Source organism: Rattus norvegicus, chromosome 20 (assembly GCF_036323735.1).
Source record: "Rattus norvegicus strain BN/NHsdMcwi chromosome 20, GRCr8, whole genome shotgun sequence".
NCBI classification, from domain to species: Eukaryota; Metazoa; Chordata; class Mammalia; order Rodentia; family Muridae; genus Rattus; species Rattus norvegicus.
In genome coordinates, this window is record NC_086038.1 from 32223493 (window position 1) to 32244071 (window position 20579).

At 42.6% G+C, this 20579-nt stretch overlaps 1 protein-coding gene across 4 annotated transcripts in view; it reads left to right on the plus strand.

Annotated features, from left to right (window-relative positions):
* The window catches only part of Dcbld1 (discoidin, CUB and LCCL domain containing 1), a 93151-nt gene that overhangs the window by 62252 nt on the left and 10320 nt on the right, over positions 1–20579 (plus strand). For 2 of the 4 annotated variants that reach the window (XM_228172.11, XM_063279672.1), the window contains exons 4-7: positions 572–623; positions 4714–4786; positions 13921–14054; positions 20483–20523. In XM_228172.11, coding sequence (XP_228172.5) covers positions 572–623; positions 4714–4786; positions 13921–14054; positions 20483–20523 — 300 coding nt within the window. Of the gene's footprint in view, positions 1–571; positions 624–4713; positions 4787–6883; positions 8259–13920; positions 14055–20482; positions 20524–20579 lie in introns of those variants that run through there. The other 2 variants (XM_039099381.2, XM_039099382.2) reach the window with 2 other exon arrangements.

The following is a 20579-nucleotide window of genomic DNA, read 5'->3' on the forward strand; positions in this document are numbered from 1 at the left end:
CTGAGCTAAATCCCCAACCCGAGTATATCGCTATTAATGGAGCCTGGGTTCTATCTCCAAGACCACAAAAATCCAGTTGTGGTAGCACCAACCTATAATCCCAGCACTCAGGGAGGAGAACTGAGAGGACCAAAACATTTCAAGGTCATTTCAGCTACGTAGAGACTTGTATGGCCAAACCTAGACTATCCTGGCTAATCTCAGACTCTCAATAAAAAGGGGGGGGGGGTGTTTCTGGGAATGTTTTCTGTGAACTGTGATAAGATTTTTAATGGTTTGTCTCCTGTTAAGCATATCACACACATGATACCTGCGGGTGTATAATAATTACAGTTAGCAGTAGACTTTGTTATTGTTCTCTAGACAATAGCACAGAAAACTCCCCAGTCGGTGATAGGAAAGAAGAAGAAAGACACTGATTAAACCCTGGAGACTATAATCCCAGACTTGATTTCCTTGTAGACAAGAAAACTCAAATAACATGACAGTGCTTTCGAAGTTATTTTTTTTGGCTGAGAAGAGATATTTAGAAACAGTATGTGCTCACGATACTTCTCTTTATTTCTAATAGATTTAATAACCTGTTTGGAACGAGGCAATCATTATTCCCAGGAAAAATACAGGTAAATATGTGTACTAAAGTATTCGTGTATATCAATAAGGGGTATTTGAGATGATCCCCAAAGGCGGAATCTGCAAACCTTTTGCACTGCAAATAATTGTAGTTTTTATAGACCAAAAGTCCCCACTGCACCGACTCATGCGATCTCTGTTGCTTTTGAAGCAAAAAGGCTAAGGTAGACGATAAGAACAAATAAGTCAGTTTTATGAAGTTTTGTTTACACAAACAAGCTCAGCAGTCAGAAGTACACACTTCTTTTGCAGAAGGCTTGAATTTGCTTTCTAGGTCCCACGCCAAGAAGCTCACATCTACTTATAACTCCAGCTCCAGGAGATCTAAGGCTCTATTCTGACCTCTCTGGGTACCTGTACTCACCTGCCCATACCTATACCCATATAAAAATACGCATACACATGATTTAAATGTGTAAATTCAAAATAGCATTGAAAAAAGCAGTAGGGTAGGGATACCTCAGACTGAGGGAGGAGGAGGAGGAGGAGGAGGAGGAGGAGGAGGAGAAGAGGAAGGAGGAGATTGTATTTGGGACTTGGTCCATAGTTTTCTGATCCCATAGTTCTGCTGTATTACCTGTCAACCAGCCACAGTTGAGTCTGGAGTATACTTTTTCTCTGTGTGATATTTGGAAATGAGTTGTCTCATCCTTTCATAGGGGTTTTGTCTTTTACCCTAAAGAAAAAAACCTATGGAGAATAAGGATGTGGCTTGTTAGTTCAGCTTTCCTTTAACCACAAGTCTACATCATTTCTGTTATAGATTTCCTTCTCATCCATCAACGCAGTGATGTGGTCTAGAGGAAACTCATAACCATAGGGATGGCCTTTTGGCAGTTCTTTGTTATGTTGGGCTGCCCTAGGCATGGGGCCTTCCTTCCCTGGATTTTACTATCCACATGCCAGCTGTGACAACCACAACTGTCTGTACACAATGCCAACAGCAATATCAAAAACCTGTAACTTTAGAGTGCTTTCTTAATGGCCTGTGCAGCACTCCATACCACACACATTAGTAGTTCTTACGATGGTTCAGCATTCCCGGAAGGTTGCTTCTGTTATATCACGAAAATGGAGGCTCAAAACCACTAAGTCACTGCACTAAGTGTGCTCAGGGAGTTAGGTTTAAGAGCCTGTGTTCTTAACTATCTCAGACAATTGGGCATTCTCAATGTGAGCATTTGATGTGCAGAATCAATTCCAGTACTAGCTAATATTAAGTGTACTTAAGGAACATGAGAAATACAAGTATATGAATATTGCTTTGTGAGGTTATTGTTCAACACATGTATACAGAGGCTAATGGCCTCTAGAGTTTTGCCAGCCACACATTTCCAGTGAACTGGTGATAGGGCCCTGGGTATCATGGAGAAGGACAATGTATTCAAGCACATAGTATGACATTATGGTGACAGATTGGCTCCACTGTAGGCCAGCCATTTCGCAATGCCTAAGTATGGCCACTAATGCAGGCCCACACTCCTCACCCATAATTCTGGAATACAGAAACCTTTGGAAGTTCTTTGTTACTCATCTGATTGTAGATTCATCTGACAGCAAAATTAGACTACATTAGCACAAGGCTATTTAGTCTTTCTGTGTTTTACTTGCTATCGCTATTCATGCATTCCACATGAGCTGTCACAGCTCTTGAATGACAGGCGTGGGCTCCATGGGGGGTCTTAGGAGCCTCATCAGCACCATTTTAGTTTCCTGCAATCCTACATTGTCTGAGTCCAAAGGCTCATCTTCTCTGAAGGACCTGCGAGCCTGCCGGAGGTTGTTTTCTCTTTCCCGGTTCCTTGATTACTACTGCCGCGCAGGCCCTAGGAAAGGACTATGAAACATTTATTTGGGTCATTTGGTAATTGGTTGTCATTACGTGGTAATTTTCTAAGCAGCGAGGGGCAAGTAAAAGGAAAGGAAATAAAAAAACAGCTGCTACTTTAGAATCTGTCACCTTATAAATGGAGCGAGTAGGAAGGCTCAACCCTACACAGAGACTAAAGGCAACTGGAGAGGGGAGCTGAGAGCAGCCGCTGATCACCCCATACCAAGTGGTCAACCCTGAAGACATACATACAAGAAACAGTGGTAAAGCCACGCAGGTTGTATTTATGTCTTTAGGAACATATGTACATACACATATGTACAACAATTAATGAAAAATTAGGCCAGGAATTTGAAAGAGACCAATAGAGGAGGCATGGAGAGAAGACAGGGAGGGAGGAAATGGTATGATTATAATCAAAGGAAGAAAGGAAGGAAAAATGGAAGGAAAGAAGGAAGATTGTCAAGTCATACAGAAACAGGAACATACAGCAGTCATCTTTCAAGCTCAGTGATTTACTATGTTGGGTGTGTGTGTGTGCGCGCGCGCGCGCGTGTGTTCAAAGATGTGAGTAGCTTTCCTTGATATGTCGATGCTTCCAGAAACTAGAGGTCAAAGAGTCTGAGTCGAGGTCAGCGAGCTAACCCTGGCCTGAGCCAAGTCACCCAACCTCTAGCACTGAGACCCTTTGATTAGTTGGGTTTCCATTGCTGTGAACATAGGCCAGGACCAAGGTGACATTTAATAAGGACAACATTTAATTAGGGCTGCTTTACCAGTTCGGAGGTTCAGTCCAGTATCATCATGGCTAGAGAATGGAAGCATTCAGGCAGGCATGGCACGGGAGGAGCTGAGATCTACAGCTTCATCTGAAGGCCGATAGGAGAAGATTGACTCCCAGATAGCTAGGAGGAAGGTCTCTCAAAGCCCACCTAGGCAGTGACACGTTTCTTCCATCAAGGCCACACCTCCTACTAGTGCCACTCCCTGGGCCAAGCGTATTCCAACCACCACACCCTTCAGTTACATTTCCATCTGTGGTGGGTTCCTGGGAAGCTCCTTGAAAGATGACTTCAGTAAATCCATCCCTGTTTGATTATGCATTTATCATGTATGTGTGTATGTGTCAAATTTGTGTTTGAACATGTGATCCTCTTGTACTGCCTTGTATGTTTAGGGCCTGACTAAACCCTAATTTTAAAGCATTCTTCTTAAGTGTAAGGGTCATTTGTTATTACATAGACCTGTAGTCTCAGTTATAGTAACCCTGGTGACTGTGTACTTGAACTAAGGGGAAGTGTAGTACAGGTATAAAATATATTCCCAGTACTAGGGAAAAATAAGTTTAAAGTCTCCTTGATTTTTTTTTCCCATTATAAGTGGGAATTAACAGAATCAGGTATATTGTGTTAAAGATATATTATTAATTTTACCTATCTTTTTAGCTTTTCCTAATATAGGTACTAGAATGTTCCAATTTAAGCATATGGCTTCTATTTTGTTTCTGCATTAGAGTATCGTTTAGATAATGAATTACTGTAGCAACGGACACCAAGATTTTGCTCCAAGAGAGTTTACAAGTGTTGCTTTCTGTCTTCTTTTTACCCATCCAAACACAAAATGTTATGTATTTTAAACATTTCCTTTAATAAGCGTATGGTTATACTATATAGGTGAATTTTCCTTTCACCTTACAAGTATTTCTTAGGCATCTTAGAATCCAAGCGTATTGGGAAAGCAGCTTTAATACTTTATACATGATAAATCCTTACTAGCACATTCTTTCTGGCAAACAACCATTATGTGAAACTTTTCTCCAGGTCAACATTTTAGATCAGTTTGTGTTTTTGTAAATGAAGTTTCTTGCTTGTCTTCAAAACAAGATATTATTTGCCTATATTGTGAAAGAGGGGGGAAAAACCCAAAGTAGCCTATGCATTCATTTTTATTTCCAGAATTACCTTGTGCCAACAGAGCCATGTGATAGCTGTTAGTTTTTATTAACCATGGAGCCTTTAGATCCAAACACCTGTCCAACTTCCACAGAAGGACATAGATCCACATACTTACTCATTCCTTATACTTAAACATGCATTCATTCATCTCTCTCTTGAACTCAGGGTCTGTCCTTTTACAACTGTGCGTGCGTGCGTGCGTGCGTGTGTGATGGAAATTAAATTGAAGTATAGTTTAATGCTTTTCTGCTTTCAGTGTGATTTGAGAACATATGAACTTTTTTTTTCCCCCAGCAAATTCTGCCCCGCTGGTTGTAGAGACGTAGCAGGAGACATTTCTGGGAATACAAAAGACGGCTACAGAGATGTAAGTAAATTAAGGCTAATACCAAGGAAGTAAGAGTTGCTTGCTCTGCCTGAATTCATTGCAAAATCAACTGAAACAGGGTACAGCACTTAACACAGACAGATGTTTTGCTATTTATTTTATGAGATGGTAAAATGCAATAATTTTGAAACCAAAGTTGTCTGTGCTCTCTCGTTCGTATTTTCAGCATTTCCAAGTTAAGAGTAGCAGAAGTGACATGAAAGACAAAAGTAGTTTTTGCACCTAAGAAGTGCTATTCCATTGTAATGGTCAGCATCTTCTTCCTGGAGTGAGTTCCTGAGAGTAATCTACAGTAAGAGTGCGGACGTCAGTTTTCATTTCTCACGTTGGCCGTTTCAGTCCAGCCTGCTTGCTGCTGGGTCTGAGGTGGAGCCTGAGGACGGCTGGGAAGCAGAGAGAGGGAGGGAAGAGGGCGTTCCATGGACCCTTTCAAAGGCACATTTTTGGTGACCTAGTTTTTTTCCCATAAGGCCACACCTCCTAAAGGTTCTCCCATATCCTAATAGTGCTATGAGCTGGGCATTAGCTTTTATTAACACAGGAACCTTGAGAGCCAAACACCTGTCCAGTTTCCACAAAAGGCCATACATTTGTATACTTACTCATTAATTATACTTATATTATATGCGTAAACATAACATTCATTCATTCATCGCTCTCTCCTCTCTCAGGGCCCATCCTTTCTTTTGTGTGTGTGTATGTGTGTGTGTGTGTGTGTGTGTGTGTGTAATGTGCACATGTAGGTGCACATACCATGGCACACACGGAGGTCAGAGAACAGCTATGTAGAGTCACTATTCTCTTTTCCCTCGGTTTGGGGCATCATTAAGTGACAAGCGTGTCAGCCAAGAGTCATCTTATTAACTGTAGTTCTGTGGTACTGCAGTTGTCCTCTATACTAGAGCTAGTGACGTTAACAGTTACATCACAAAATAAAGCCAGCTGCCAAACCTCTGCCCACCCACCTCTACCTACGGTTTTATGTCTAAGAGGACTTCAATCTGTCTGCCCTGTCTCCTAATATATAATATAATTCTCTATTTCCACTTACAGGTTTCCATCCTGGAAATATGCATATTCATATTCTCTCTCTCTCTCTCTCTCTTTCCCTCCCTCTCTCTCTCCCTCTCTCCTTATACTACCATTTAAAACAGTTTAATTTGCACTTGACTGTTGAAAGAGTTGGTTTGATTTATTTAAGATGTGAAACATCTGTATTGCTGAGAAAAGACAGCACTGACGTACCCTCGTGTGTGAAGAAGTATCTCTCCCACACACACTGTAGACATTGAGAAGTTGCCTCTGGCAGGACAGAAAACACGACTGTAATCTCGTAGTCTGTTTTTTACATTTCATTTTGTTTTTTTCCCTTGGCACATCCTGATTTTGAAATAGATCATAGTGTAAGTTTACTTTTAGTTTCCTCTTTGCTGGGTTGCTTTTGTTTATAAATTGAACACAGGATGTTCATCTGGCCTACTGGACTTCTATTTTTCTTTTCTACTTGTGGCACACTTCAGTTTTTACTCTTTTAATGGACTGTATCATTTTTCTGAAACATAGAGAAGCTATTCCTAGAGAATGATTCCAGGAAGTTAACTACAAAACACAGTTTGAAGTGGCGTTTCTTCCCTTTCAGTGGGAAGGTGTGTTGTTCTTCTTGGGAGGGGTATGTGGGTGTGAGGTGGGAGGGTGTCCTCTCGTGTGTTAGATCTGAGTGCTTATCTGCAGGTGCTGGCATGCGGTTTCCTTGTTTCTCACCAACTCCTTGGCACCATGGCACCATTTGCTTTTGCTTTTCTTTTGTTTTTCAAGACAGGTTTTCTCTGTGTGGGCCTGGCTGTCTTAGAACTCGATCTGTAGACTAGGCTGGCTTGAACTCATAAATCCATCTGCAAGGGCTGGGTTTAAAGGGGAGTGCCCCAATGCCTAGCTACTGTTTCTTTTTGGAAGTTCGTCTCTTTACAGAAGCTGGTTACATACCTTCCGTGTATCTGTTAGGTACTTAGCTACCCCTAGGATGTTTTCTGTTGTCTTTTCATATTTATATATTTATTTATTGGGAGACAAGGTCTCATCAAGTAGCCTGGCAGACCTGGAACTGTATAGATCAGATTTGCCTGTTTCGGCACCCCCGTTGTCTCCCTGTTGCTGGGATCAGAGACATGCACGGCCATACCCAGCCTTTTAAAAGGCTCTGTGTGTGTGTGTGTGTATGTGTGTGTGTGTGTGTGTGTGTGTGTGTGTGTGTGTGTGTGTGTGTGGCATGCCCTATGCATACAGGTAACTGTTTGCAATGTGGAGGTCAGAGATCAATTTCAGGAATTCATTCATTCTTTCCATGATGGGATCCAGGGACCAAACTCAGGTGGTGGCAGTTGCCACACAACCCTTTTATGTACTGAGACATCTTGCTCACCCATCTCTCCTGTTTTCTGTGGATTAGGAATCTGATCAGGGTTTGTCTGGGTTCCCACTTCAGGATCTCATGAGGATAGAGCGTAAGTGCCAGCTGGAGCTACAGCCCCTCTCTGTGGCTCCTCTAGTGACAGGTCAGCTTCTAAGCTTGCAGTGCTGGACACATTCTGCTAATTGAAGGTTATTGGACAGAAGGCCTTGTATTCTTGGGTCGTGCCTGGTGGTGCTGCTGTTCTTGCCCCGTGTCCTTCTCACACAGCTACACATGTCCCTGAAGCCAGCAAGAATCACTAGGTAAAGCATCTCGTTCTGAGATACAGTGGAGAAGTGTGACATCCCACCTTTTTGCTGTGTTCTATGAATTTTTTTTTTTTCCGGAGCTGGGGACCGAACCCAGGGCCTTGCGCTTGCTAGGCAAGCGCTCTACCACTGAGCTAAATCCCCAACCCATGAATTATTAATAGGAGAATGTCACAACTTCCTGTCTTCAAGGGGTATTAGCAGGAGGCAGTTCCTAGGGGTTATTTTAGAATCTACACCAAGGCCGTTTCCTCTTAGGAAGTACATTCAGTGTAAGGAATCTTTTCTTGGGAGCTCTTTGCAAAACTAAAGCATCCTGTACATCAAGAAAGCAGAATCTGGAAAACTAATCACTTGAGGGGTCATCGAAGTAGAAGCATTCAGACTCGAGAGAGATTGTAGCATTCGGTTTGTTCGTTTGTGCCAGAATCCGTTGTAGCCCCAGGCTGGCCCTTGAACATTGTGTACCTAGGGCTGGGCTTGAGCTCCTGGTCTTCCTGTTTATCTTCCGAGCGTAGGATGACATAGCTTGTTGAGAATATGTGATCTTAACGAGACCGTTACAGAAAAGGCATCGCTTCACGCTTCAAAAAGCAGCAAGCAGCAGGATCGAGGGCTAAGCATCGTAGGGATGCCAGTTTCAGCTGCATGAAAGGACTGAGGCAGCATGGAGTGCAACGTGGTGTTCAGAGGAATATGTAGATGCTGCAAGCAGTTGTTGGTGACAGTACGTGTGAGTGGGGCGCGAGTGGGATGGGGGCAGAATGGATCTGCAGAGGCGTACAGTGACGAACTTTCAAGGGCCTTTTTGAGTCTTAAGGGTCTGAGTTCTGCTTCGTCTGACAATGTAGCCATCAGGGCTATGTCTGTTTTCAATGCCGACAGCAATGTGGGCTTTGGGCTTCTCCTTACGATCTGACCACAGAGACGGCTTCCTTCACCACCTGTCCAGCTTTCGAATAGTGGGCGCATCTGCTTGTCAATGGCGAATGTCACTTAACCAGTTTATTATTATCATTGTCTCTTCTGTGTATGGGGGCCTCTATGTATCATGATGCAAGGGGCGGTCAGGGGACAGCCTGTGGAAGTGGCTTTTTCCCTTCACTGAATGGATTCCAGAAACTGAATTCATCTTAGTCACTGTTGTGTTGTGTAGAGACACCATGGGCCAGGGCAACTCTTAGAAAAGAAAGCATTTAATTGGGGCCTGCAGTTTTAGAGGGTTTTATTATCATGACGGTAAGCATTGGTGTTGGAGTAGAAGCTAAGAAAGATGGAGTGGGTTGTTAGGGTTTAAATCTCGGTCCGTGCCCAGACAGAAAATACTAAGACACCATGGTTCCACGTGGAGATGTTTAGTGAGAGAAGAGTAGAAGAGAGGAAAGGTGGCCGGCCATGGGCACGTGGAGGGGGGTGGTGGGGGCAAGAACAGAGAACAAAGAGCAAGAGGGGTAAGAGAGGGTAAGAGAGAGTAAGAGAGTGAGGAGGGGCAAGCAGCCCCTTTTATAGTTGTCAGGCACAGCTGGTTGTTGCTAGGCAACTGTGGGGCGGAGCATTCCTGGCTGTTCCTGGGTAGCTGTGGGGGTGGAGCTTAGACAGAATACCACCCCCCCGTCCCCCCCTCCCTGTTTTGGTTTAATTAAAAAGAAAAATTAGAGGCAATGGTGAAGCTTGCTTTGGGGCGATGTGTCTCTAGGGAACCTAAGAAAAATGGGTATGGGGATATTTGTGATAACAGTGGGTGGCATGGGCTTTGGAGATACTTAGGCACACTTCCTAATCCTTCTAATCCTTTCAGACAGTGCCACGCCCTGTTGATCAAAACATTCAAATGGGCCTACTGGGGCAATTCTTATTCAAACCACAACTGAGCTTAAGCAGTCACCTGTGGGAGCTCAGTGGGTACTTTTAGGACTGAGCCATCTTGCTGACTATAACTAATTCATTTCATCAATCCATTGTTCTCAAAAAGTACTCAACCAACTGTGTAAACATGAGCTAAACAAGGACAACAGTAGTAGACATGCCAATGCGGCCAGGGAAGAGCCCATGAGACCTCAGCTTTATTCAAAGAACTACAGGAAACTGAGAGCAGGAGAAATAGTCTTCTCCATAGAAGAACAAGCCAATTGATCATTTGATTCCAAGAAGCATGAATAGCATGATACAGAATGAACAGTACACACACACACACACACACACACACACACACACACACACACAGAGTAATCATTAATGAAAAAGAAAGGCTTCAAGTTTGAACTACAGCAAGGAGAGGTATGTGGGAGAGTTTAGAGGGGGAAAAAAAAGGAAGGGGGAAATTATGTAATTATAATCTCAAAAATAAAGATTATTGAAAACTGAGAAAGCAGAAGTATTACTCCTGGATTAGGCAAAAAGGGATGGGGTGGGGGAAAAAAACTAGGGAAAAAGGAATAAGTGTTTCTAAATAGCTACAATTTACTTTCCATGTTTCCTAAAAGCCCTATAGGATATTACCTGATTAGAGAAACATGTTACAAATCCACCAATACACAGACTACAGGAACTGTAATGGAATACACGAGGACAAGCCACATGATTGGTAGTTAAATTTATTTCATTTCATTTTGTTTCTTTGAGATCATGTTTTATTTTGAGGCTAGAGAGGACATTCAATTCCCTGTGTAGCCCAGACTGGCTTTGAGCTTAACTCCCTTGCCGTCTTCCCCCTAGAGCTTATGTTGCAAGCAAACACCATCGAGTATGGCTCTGGAATGTATTTTATAACTTACCATCTTGCCACTTAAGCACATGCCTTACTTTCGTTACACTTTACTGGCATTTTTAGTAAAAATTTTATTAACTGCAAACGAAATGCTTTTTCTTGGACTTTTTATTTTACTTTGTATTTATGTATATGTCTACATGTACATATTTGCACATGTGTACAGGTGTTACCTTTAGAGCCTCAAAAGAGGGTGTCAGATCCCCTGGAGCTCAAATGCCAAGGACCAACATTGCCTTGGAGAGGGGTTCTGAGGAAGGGGAGTCTGGGAGTGGCAAAACAAATGACTTGAAGTCAAATCTTGGATCCAAGCTGACAGCCTATGTTCTGCCTGAGATGGTTTTCCAGACAGCTCGCTCTCTATGTTCTAGATAGTCCCTTTAAAATAATTTCATTGTATTTACTGATTGATTGATTATTGTACTGGCTACTTTTGACACAAGCTGGAGTTATCACAGAGAAAGGAGCCTCCCTTGAGGAAATGCCTCCATGAGACCCAGCTGTAAGACATTTTCTCAACTAGTGATCAAGATGGGAGGGCCCAGCCCATTGTGTGTGCTGCTGTCCCTGGGCTGGTGATCTTGGATTCTATAACAGAACAAGCTGAGCAAGCTAGGGGAAGCAAGCCAATAAGCAGCATCCCTCCATGGCCGCTGCATCAGCTCCTGCCTCCAAATTCCTATCCTGTGTGAGTTCCTGTTCTGCCTTCCTTTGGTGATGAACAGCAATGTGGAAGTGTAAGCTGAATAAACCCTTTCCTCCCCAACTTGCTTCTTGGTCATGATGTTTATTGCAGGAATAGAAACCCTGACTAAGACTATTATAATAATAAAGTATCCATTTATTATTATTGGGAGGCAGTGTCAGTTTTCTATTTCTGTGATGAGACATCATGACCAAGGCAACTTAGAGGAAAAGGTATTAAATTGGGTGTTTGCTTGCGGTTCATGACCATCATGGAATGAGAGTGATGGCCGACTGGTATGTTACCCGAGAGTTTGCATTTTGAGCCAACGGCCATGAGACAGAGAAATATCTAGTTAGAAATGGTGTGAGCCTTTGAAACCTCAAAGCCCTGCCCTATAACATACCCCTTTCAACAAGGCCACACTTTCTAATCCTTCCCCCAAAGGTTCTACCAACTACAGACCAAATATTCAATGTCTGAGCCTATGGGCGCCATTTTCATTCAAACCTCCCCAGAGTCATGCTTGACACAGCTTGAGTATAGAGTTCAGAAAACATTGACCAGAGTTGATTCCCTCACTGGCTCCCGGGTATTGACGTCGGGTCCTCAGATTTGGTGGCTAGATCCTTTACCTACTAGGCCATCTCACCACCATTTTCCCACCATTTTTCATTTTTAATTTTTTGAGATTTAAAAAAGTAAAAAAAAAAAAAAAAAACTTGTGTGTGGATATTTTACTTCCATATATTACGCGAGAAGAGTACCTGAAGAGACTAGAAGAGGACTTTGGATCCCCTGGAACTGGAGTTAACCAATGGCTGTTAGCTGCCATGTGGGTGCTGGGAATTGAACCTAGGTCTTCTGAAATAGCGTCTTTCCAGCCCTCCTACCGACTTTATGGGTGCAGGGGAAGTGAGAATATGTGTGTGTTACAATGCACACTTGGAGGTTGAAGAAGAACAAAAAACAACCTCAGGTCTGTCCTTGGTTTTCGCCTTGTTTGAGACGGTCTCTAGCTAGTTTTCCAGAATCTGGTTTCTGCCTCCCTTCCCGCCCTAGGCATGCTAGGATTACAGACACTGCAATGTCTTAGCTTTACGGGTTCTAGGGGTCTGAGGGCTCCGGTTCACACACTGGCACAGCAAGTGCTTTACCAGCTGATCCATTCCCCAATCCTGTTTTGTTTGCTGAGAAAGAATCTCAGGTAGTCCAGGCTGGTCTGGAAGCAGCTAAGTAGCTGGAGATCACCTTGAACTCCTGGTCCTCCTGCCTCCCTTTCCTAATGGCTGTGGTTACCAGTGTTTTGGTTTTTTTTTTTTTTTATTGTTGTTGTTGTTTTTTGTTTTTTGTTTTTTGTTTTTTACCATAGAGTAAGCTTCCTAGGAAGGCAGATTCCAGGAAGTTTTTTTTTTCAATGCAAGATGGGTCTCCACTGTGGGTTATCTTCCTTCTAGGGGACAAAATTATCCTATGTTCCCTGTTCCTAAAGGAAGGGGACAGTATTATTTGCACGTCTATGGGTATTCTCTTGTGTTGTATGTTCTGTTTGTAACAACGACATCACTTACTGCAGAACAGATTTTCACTGCCAAATCTCAGGGGAGAAATATGAAGTCTCTTAAGAAAAAAAAAAAATCATAAAATTCCTTGGTGTTGCTGCAACTCCAAGATAATTGGTTACAAGGTAATTGGTTAGAAAATGGTATTGTCCATTGCTTTTGCATGTGCTATAACTGAGATTTGAGGAAACGTTCCCATCGAGACTCAGGTAATCAATGTTGCCATGAAGCTAAGAACCACGTAGGTCCAGTAATTAAGACCCAGTGGCACGACCCTCTGTCGTCTTGGGTTTGGTGTTAGCCATTATGGAAGCCTCAGAGTACACAGCTCAGCTTTATTTACAGTTACCTTTTTGGCCACAATGCCTAGTCTGTCTGTCTATTGTCTTCTCATCCACATCTATTCCTGGGGACCTTTGAACCTGGTCACCCCATAGTTCTTGTCATTCCTTAACTTCCTGTCAGAGCCAGTGTCACCCTCTAACCTGTCTTAATCAGAGCCAGCCAGTTGATCTTGCTTTTGCCAAATTTGTCTAAACAGCATGTAGCTGGGGCTGAAGGCTCCCATGAGCCACTAGCCCAGCAGTCACGGGCTTTTGGACTCACTGAAAGGATTCTGAAAATGAGACGAATGCTGGGATGTTTGTTTGTTTGTTTGTTTTCTGGATCATTCCACATGAAACTTGCTGCTCCATTATAGCAGGTGGCAGCCATTTTAGTTTTGATGTTGTATCAAATCAAAGAATTAATGTGAAGCTCAAGTACAGAAGGTTGAATAGTACCTAGGTTGCCTTGTTAAGACTGTCTGCTTGTAAACCAAGTCTGAGGGACAAGTCCATTATCTTTCTCTGCATAACAGTCTACCGTGAACTCAGCGTCTTATGAGCATGGTGAGTGGTTTTGACAGATGGGTTCTTTGGCTCTGCGAGTCTGAAATTGCTCTGCTGCTGAAGAGTCCTTGTGGCTTCACTAGCGTGCATGTCAGTTAGCAGGGCCTCGTGAATTGTGGCAGAACAAGGCAAACTCCTTGACTCGTTTAGATTTTTGCAGCTAGGAGTTAACATAGGGCTGTGGCCACAAGAGCCATTATTCACGGGGGCTGAGTACACTGTGAATGACTAAGCCAGCAAATCTAATCCCAGCACTCCAGAGACAGAGGCAGGCAGATCTGTGAGTTCAAAGCCAGCCTAGTCTACATAAAGAGTTCCAGGATAACCAGCACTAAATAATGAGACTCTGTCTCTAAAGAAAAAAGAAAAAAACCAAAAAACAAAAAACAAAACTAATGAACACCCAAAAAAAAGAAAGTATAAAGTGGAAAATTCCAGCTTTGTTTTAAATACGTGAGTGCTGAATAATAATGATGTCACTCTGTTTTCAGACCTCTTTATTGTGCAAAGCTGCCATCCATGCAGGGATCATCACGGATGAACTAGGTGGCCAGATCAACCTGCTTCAGAGCAAGGGGATAAGTCACTACGAAGGAATCCTGGCCAACGGTGTGCTCTCCCGGCAGTAAGTACTTTGTTTGTGTTCTGAGAGGAGAAAGCTCTGAGGCCATAATTGATCAGCTTGCAGTTCTGAAGGGACGGCAGGGGTGTTTTGCCAAGTGGCAGTCAGCTGTGAAAATATTTGTGTTATATGGGGGCTACCAGGATGGCTCAGCTATTAAAAGTACCTGTTGCTGTACCAGAGGACCCAAGTTCTATTCCCAGCATCACACTGGCAACTCACAGCCATCTGTGATGCAGGTTCTAAGGTGCCTTCTTCAGGCACCAGGCATACAAATAGCACACAAAGATTAAGGCAAAACACTGGTAATTAAAAAATAAAATAAGGGGTTGGGGATTTAGCTCAGCGGTAGAGCGCTTGCCTAGGGAGCGCAAGGCCCTGGGTTCGATCCCCAGCTCCGGCAAAAAAAATAAATAAATAAAAAATAAATAAATAAATAAATAAATAAATAAATAAACTCTTTAAAATGGGTGAGAGTTTCAACAGCATTTATAGTCTTTATGTGGAAAATAAATGTAGTAGCAAGAGAGCTTTCTGGTTATGTGGGCACATAAGTTAAAATGGCAGACGTCTGAGCCCTGGGGTGGGAGAATTCTTGCAGTTCCAGCTGCACATGTGTGAGAGAATTAATGCTTATTCCTTTTGGGTTTTTATAGTTTCAGGAAATGACTTAAGTTAGCCCCAGTTTTACTTCATACTGAAGGGAAGAGGGAACTGAAATCTTCATAGAACCACCGAGTGCTCCCTACCTCAAAGATTCCTGGGGAGTAGAATGGGGGCTGCAATAAATGATAGATAGATAGATAGATAGATAGATAGATAGATAGATAGATACATACATACATACATACATACATACATACATATATACATACATACATAGATCCTTAGATAGATGCACAGATAGATAGATACATAGATAGATACACAAATAGATAGATAGATATATAGATAGATAGATAGATACATACATACATACATACATACATACACAGACAGACAGACAGATAGATAGATACATAGATACACAAATAGATAGATAGACAGACAGACAGATACATAGATACACAGACAGACAGACAGATACATAGATACATAGATAGATACACAAATAGACAGATAGATAGATACATAGATACATAGATAGATACACAAATAGATAGACAGACAGACAGATACATCGATACACAGATAGACAGATACATAGATACATAGATACATAGACAGACAGACAGATACATAGATACATAGATAGATACACAAATAGATAGATAGATACATAGATACATAGATAGATACACAAATAGATAGACAGACAGACAGATACATCGATACACAGATAGACAGATACATAGATACATAGATACATAGACAGACAGACAGATAGATACATAGATACACAGATAGATGATACATAGGTAGATAGACAGAGATAGATAGATACATAGATAGACAGACAGATAGATAGATAGCAATGGCTTTTATTATGCGTTAGCATCTCAGTTCAATAGTTGTTTGCTTCATGGGGCTGGGATATGTAAATTGATTTAGACATTTCAAACTAAGCTTTGTATACATTCGGATACCCTTGGAGTTTAGGAGGTGTGGAGAGCTGTTACTATAGCCTAATAACAGGCTGCTCCAAGGTGCCAATACCCACACACCTGAGAGCAGTAATGTGTGTGGAGAAGGAGGCTCCCTGAAGATGGGTAGTTAGTGAGGAGGATGTGTTCCTGGAACCTTCAGGTCTCTTCCTTCCCCATACATACCCTACCCTCACCATTCCCACCCCCACACCCAGTCTTCCCTGTACTCTTGTCAGTCCCTGGAAATGTTTCCTTTGACTACGATTGTGTTGTGAACAACTTTCCACAGTTTTAGTCCCAAGGATAAGTATAAGGCTCGGGACAGAAGCAGCACACACTTCGTGATCTATATGCCACGTGACAGTCTTTAGCCTTATTGTCCCCTTTTTACTTATCGTTTTCTGCTTGCTGTGAACACGTGGTCCTTCCATTACCACTCAAGTTCTTGGATTACAAGTGTACACCCAGTTTATCCAATGCTGAAGATCAAACCCAGAGCTCTGTGTATGTTGGACAAGCACTCAACCTCCCAGCCACTCCACTAACATCCCAGACCTCTCTTGTGCACAGGAAACTCAACTTTCATTGTTCTATCCTTGTGCTGGATATCATTTGACACATGCTAGTCATCTGAGAGGAGGGAACCACCATGAAGAAAATGTCTCCATAAGATGGCACTGGGTGCAAGCCTTTGGGGCATTTTCTTAATTAGTAATTGGTAGGGGACTGCCTAGCATATTGTGGGTGGGGCCATCCTTGGGCTAGTGGCCCTGGGTTCTGTTAGAAAACAAGCTGAGCCTCCGTGGCCTCTGCCTAAGCTCCTGCTTTCAGGTTCCTGCCCTGCTTGAATTCCTGTCCTGACTTCCTACAATGATGAAGAGTGATGTGGACGTGTTTCTTCCCCAACTTGCTTTTGGTCATGGTGTATCATCACAAGAATAGGAACCCTGACTAAGGCAGTACTCATAAGCGTGTGGACCATCTTGCTTGGTAGGAAGTCCATTACAAGCATGTGCGGTGTCCCAGCATTTGAGAGTCTAAAGTCAGAGGATTGTGAATTCCAGGCTAGCCTGGGCTGTATATACCCAGACCCACTGTCAGAAAACCTGGGGTTAAGAGATCACTTTATCAATAGTAGATAGGTTCTCAAGTTAGTGTAGGTTGGATTGAATCTGATGTCATTTTGAGAAAGTATGTAACTATTATAGTTTAACAAAGGTGTGGGCCAACAACATGGCTATTATAGGAAGCTGCGTTCTACGTTTTTTTGAAAGAGAAAAAAATCACTTCAGAAATTTCTAGTAAAAACTGGGTTTAAAATTCTTTTCCAGGTTAGGCTGCTGGGAGTAGGGTTTAGAAGGAGCACCTGAGGTTAGGAGAGAAGTTGGGTATGTGATGGCCATGAGAGAAGACACTCATGGAAAATGGCAAAAGGGAGGAGCAAGGCTTAGGGGAGACAGAGTCAAAGGCTGAGGAAAGGAGCCAGAGAGCCATGGAGATGGATGTCGGCTTGTCGTGGAGCCAAACAGGCAAGCTTTCCAGTGGCTGAGGAGAAAGAAGAAATCCATTTGGGGTGGAGGTGGTTGCCGGTAGAAGCATTCTCATCTGAGAGGTCTCATCTAAGGCAGTGCAAGCCTTGCTGGGTGTGTGACCCCAAAGATTGTCCAATGAGAATGGGTTGTGTGTTGCACACAGCACTGAGGACTTAGATTCAGTGCCCCCACCCACCGTGAGGTCCCATTTGCCTTTTTGTTTTCCAGGTAGGATTTTAAGAATGAAGAGACCACTGAGTGCTCTTTTCTCAGAGATAAATTTTTTGTTTTAAGAAAGGGTCTCAGCCTAAGCAAGCCTGCAGCTTACTATAGCCAGGCTGGCCTTGAACTCCTACTTCCTCTTTCCACTGGCCTGTATCACCATGCTCAACAGAATGCTTCTAGAGACTGATGTCATCGCTGAAATGAATGAAATTATACCATATATACACTTTCCTTTCTTCCTTTTCTTTTTCACACTATTTCTTTTCTTTTCCTTCCTTTTCTTTTTTCTTTTCTTTTTTTAACAGTTTGCCTATGTAGTGCTGGCTTGGAACTTGTTATGTAGACCAGAGGTCTGCCTGTCTTAGCCTCCTTACTGATGAAATTAAAGATGTGCACTGCCACACCCAGTAATACATATGTGTATACACAAACTACATATACTTAAGGATTTTTTTCCTATTTTTTATGTGTATGAGTGTTTTGTTTGCACGCATGTATGTGCACCATGTGAATGCCTCAGCCCCAAAGAGATCAGAAGTCAGCAGACCACCTAGAATTAGAGTTACAGAAAGTTTTGAGCTACTATGTAGTTGCTGGGAATTGAACCTCGTGCCCCTGGAACAGTGCTCTTAACCACGGAGCCATCTTTCAGTCTCTCTTGTCCATACATATATGTTTATTATGTACATAACTGTCTCAAACTTTGGAAGATTGACGAGAAAGACAAGAATACAGTTAAGTAAAAAAGTGAGTTCCATTCTCTCGATTACCTATGTAGCAATTAGACTTAATGTATAAATATAATTTAGAAAATAACTTGAAATTAAATCTGCATACCAAAGATGTTCATAAATGTCAATGATTCACAGCTTCTAGGGAATTGGTGGTTTATCGTTATTAGTTATTTGAACAAATTTTGTTGTTTTTTTGTTTTGGTGGGAGTAGGAAGCCTGGAATTATACCCAGGAGTGTACTTTTCTCCTTGTGATCCCTGTTCAGAACAGGGATTCAACTGTATGTGAACCCAGTCCCCTCTGCTTGTTTAGATCCCAGATCTTCAGGGAGCAGCTGTTTTTGTCTGTGATGTTTTGCCCTTGGGGAACCACCGAACTTGCGGTCATTGAACTTCTGTTCCCACAAATGATGGCTTGGTATTCAGGAAAAACAGCACAGAAGGAAGTGTTGCAGCTGAGGAAGAAGGGGTCCCTAAAGCAAATATCCAGACTCTGCTGGGACTCATCCGGGGGTCAGGCCACTTCCTCGATTTGAGTAGGCCAGAATGGAATCAGGAAGAAGGACTGACCTCATCCAGCGGAGGAGGGGAAGGAGGAGGAGGCTCTGACCATCAGAAGAGAAAGCCTTTCCTTTGTGTTTACCTCAGATTGTCCAGACTGTCTGACTCTGGAGCCCGGGGGGGGGGGGGGGGGGGCTTCTTTCTTATTCCTGTAATTTGATGGGATTTGTTTGCCCTACTGCCCTCCCCTAGGTGGTAGCTTTTACGGAGGTTTGTCTACTCTTAGTGTAACTCTGTTCCACTTACTTAGCTGGACAAGTGAAGTGGCCACCGGAAGCCAGCTGATAATGGAGAAAAGACAGCAGAAAACCATTAGCAGGACCTCCCTCCCCCGGGTCTGCACTTTTGAATGAAAATTTAATTTTATTACACTTTAAAAGTGTGTGTGTGTGTGTGTGTGTGTGTGTGCACGCGCGCGCGCAGAAGTTAACCTTTCCACACTTACCCTCTCTAATTGACAACAAAAATATCAAAGTCAGTATGTCAGTGCCTCATGGCAGTGAGAGCAAGTGTGAGTGTTCATGGTGGTATGATCACTGGGGGCCATGTTTCCTGTGTAATGCCTATGTTGGGGCATTAGGAGAAAGAAAACTTAACTAAGAAGTAAAAGAGAGACTCTTGATGAATTGTAAATTTATTCCCAATGGTATGTACCTTTTCCAGAGGGTTCTCAAAAAGGACGTAAGTGATTGAGGTGCATGACATGAAATTCCCAAATAATCAATACAAATATTAAGTTTGGAGAAAAAAAACTACCGTAAGACCCCAGTTATACCGTGTACTGAACCATATATATATATATATATATATATATATATATATATATATATATAATGTGTATGTATATATAATATATATGTATATGTGTGTGTGTATATATATAAAAACCAAGGCCTTTTACCAGCATATCACAGGAATGCCTGCCTGTCCATATTTACTCTAATGGTACACAAAAGAGTTTGGTTTGGGATGAACTTGGGGTATTTGCAAGAGAATTGACCTACAGATCATCATATTCAGCAAGATTATGGAGACCCAGGAAGATAAAGCTAGGACAAGAGGAATACGGCAAAGCTGCAGCTATCTAGTGAGGTCTAGGAAAGCCCAGGCTATACATCAAGATGCTATCTTAGGTATAACTAGAAGGGAGATGTCTGGTTGGTTCTATGGGAGAGGGGCCTCAGTTGAATTGCCTTATCAGATTTACTTGTGGGCACGACTGTGGGGTATTTTCATGGTTGATGACTGATATGGGAGGGGCCCAGCCAACTGGGTGGGGCCAGCTCCGGCAGGTGGTCCTTTGTGGTGTAAGAAAGCAGGCAGAGCAATCCAATAAGCAGCATTCCTTCACGTCCTCTGCTTTACTTCTTGTTCAGGTTTCTGTCGTTAGTTCCTGCCTTGCCTTGGTGAGGGAGGCTGAAAGTGAAGTAAACCTTTTCCCCTCCAGAAGATTGTTTGCCACCGTAACAAAAAGCAGGCTAGGACAGATGACTTTAGGTCAGGGAAACCATGGAAAGTTTGGAATGAGGATGGTGGAGAGTAAATACAAAGTAATCTTGTGCACATGTGTGAGAATGTCATGGTTAAATTCGTTTAATTGGTGCATACTATTACAAAAGGTTTTGTGTTTTAATTTATGACAGTTTTTAAGTTAGCCCACCCTTGAAGATGCTGGTATAAATGATAGCAGGAGGGCATCAGGATGGGGGGGTGGTGGTGTATGAAGCTGTCCTGTGCTAGTGTCTATCAAAGCAACTCTCTTACATGCCTCCTGTTTTGTCTCCTTTATTTCAGTGGTTCTCTGTCAGAAAAGCGATTTCTGTTTACATCCCCAGGTAAGGATCATGCTTTTCCTAAGTTTATTGTTTAAAAGTCTACAGTGGGAATTTAG